Raw genomic sequence first — 1,690 nt, forward strand, 5'->3', positions numbered from 1 at the left:
GCGCAGCGAAGCGAAGCTGGCAACTTCGTTTGGCGGAAGGGCGGGCCTGCTTGTTAAACGTTCTGCTGGATGTCTCTGCACTCCTGGACTTATCGTCCCTTGACTTCAGCCAAGTGCTTTCCTTTTCATTGCTTAACTTACTGCGGTGTAATGACAAAACTAACCTCATCGTAACTTGAATTAAATTTACCTTTTATCTTAGGTGCGGCAACAGTTCGCTTGGCCTGTCGGAGTCTTCTTTGCCATGCTCTGCTGAACCAGCACATCAATGGTATTATGGATTCCCAATGAGGTTTAATCTGGACCTTCAAATCTCCATGTGAATAGTTCTCGTTGAGTGTACTTTCATTGGACGCATAATAAATTACCTCATACCACATTCTTGTGAATTTTACTCACCCGTGCCAACCAGTAATGTCAACTGTAAATTTTGTATTGAGTAGTGTGTTGTGGTGTGGTGGTATGTAGTGTATGACAGCATGCCATTTCTGATATTTTAGGTGTTTGCAACTGACTTATGCCACACCTTCTACCTCACATGTGTTAAACCAGAGATGTTACTTAATACTCTTGTAATTGCTAATTGATTCGATGGAGCACTTCACTCGTAAGAAGAGCAGGAAGGAGATGGCCGCTGGGACCGGTGGTGGGGGTAGGAACATAACAAACATTCATTTGTTTAGCAGACGAAGCGTGAGACCGACGCGATCTTTCTGCCTAACGCTTTTCGCGCAGTATTAAAATTAATACAAATTTGAAGTGATTAAAAGATTTCTGCAATTGCGCAACACTGCCTCACTTAAATTTTGTCAAACAGCGTTGTAACCGAAGTAACATTGGCCGGCGCGCGGAAGAGGTAAAGTAAAAAGATGGCGTCGGTCTCGGCTGAAAAACAACTGAATGTTTGTTATGTTCCTACCCCCACCACCGGCCCCAGCGGCCATCTTCTTCTTGTTCTTCTTTAGAGTGAAGTTCTCTATACATTCATCTAACTAACTAGCAGAACTAGTATGGGTTTAATTTCTTTTAAATAGCTTCACATTAATGAGACCCTTTTTTCTGTGCCCTCTCCTGTATCATTATTACAAATATGTGAGCTTTGCAGTTCAAAAGATTGTGCTCTGAGGAAGCTGTTGATCCTGGCGTTTTGAAATTGGAGATTTAAACACACAGCCTCACTATCACTATCTTCTCGGTAATAGGTAGAGGTTGAGAATAGTGACTGTCATTTCTGATTTGATCAATGTGCGGTCTAGCCTACTCATATTGTGCAGTAAATCTCATTTACTTCAGAAACGGCATGCTGTAATACACTTCATACCATCACAATACACTACTTACGTAATACAAAATTTACAGTTGACATTACTGGTTGGCACGGATGAGTTGAGTAAAACTCACAAGGATGTGGTATGAGGTAATTTATTATGCGTCCAGTGAAAGTACACTCAAAGAGAACTATTCACATCGAGATTTCAAGGTCCAGATTAAACCTCATTGGGAATCCATAATACCATTGATGTGCTGGTTCAGCACAGCATGGCAAAGAAGACTCCGACCGGCCAAGCGAACTGTTGCCGCACCTTAGATAAAAGGAAAATTTAATACAAGTTACGACGAGGTTAGTTTTGTCATTATTTGTTTTGAACTAGAGAGACCCAGAGAGGGAGGCTACAGTTAACCCGGTCCC

At 42.0% G+C, this 1,690-nt stretch overlaps 1 protein-coding gene across 4 annotated transcripts in view; it reads right to left on the bottom strand.

Moving 5' to 3' along the window:
• LOC113214135 (low-density lipoprotein receptor-related protein 12) overlaps positions 1 to 1,690 on the bottom strand; it is a 68,871-nt gene that overhangs the window by 28,617 nt on the left and 38,564 nt on the right. Inside the window, exon 8 of one of the 4 annotated variants that reach the window (XM_052272702.1) lies at positions 1,407 to 1,583. The exons of the other annotated variants lie outside the window; for them this stretch is intronic. Within the exon in view, the coding sequence (XP_052128662.1) occupies positions 1,495 to 1,583 (89 nt within the window). The 3' untranslated portion in view covers positions 1,407 to 1,494. Of the gene's footprint in view, positions 1 to 1,406; positions 1,584 to 1,690 lie in introns of those variants that run through there. 4 annotated transcript variants of the gene reach the window in all.

Source organism: Frankliniella occidentalis, unplaced genomic scaffold, assembly GCF_000697945.3.
Source record: "Frankliniella occidentalis isolate FOCC.00 unplaced genomic scaffold, Focc_3.1 Scaffold219, whole genome shotgun sequence".
Classification (NCBI taxonomy): domain Eukaryota; kingdom Metazoa; phylum Arthropoda; class Insecta; order Thysanoptera; family Thripidae; genus Frankliniella; species Frankliniella occidentalis.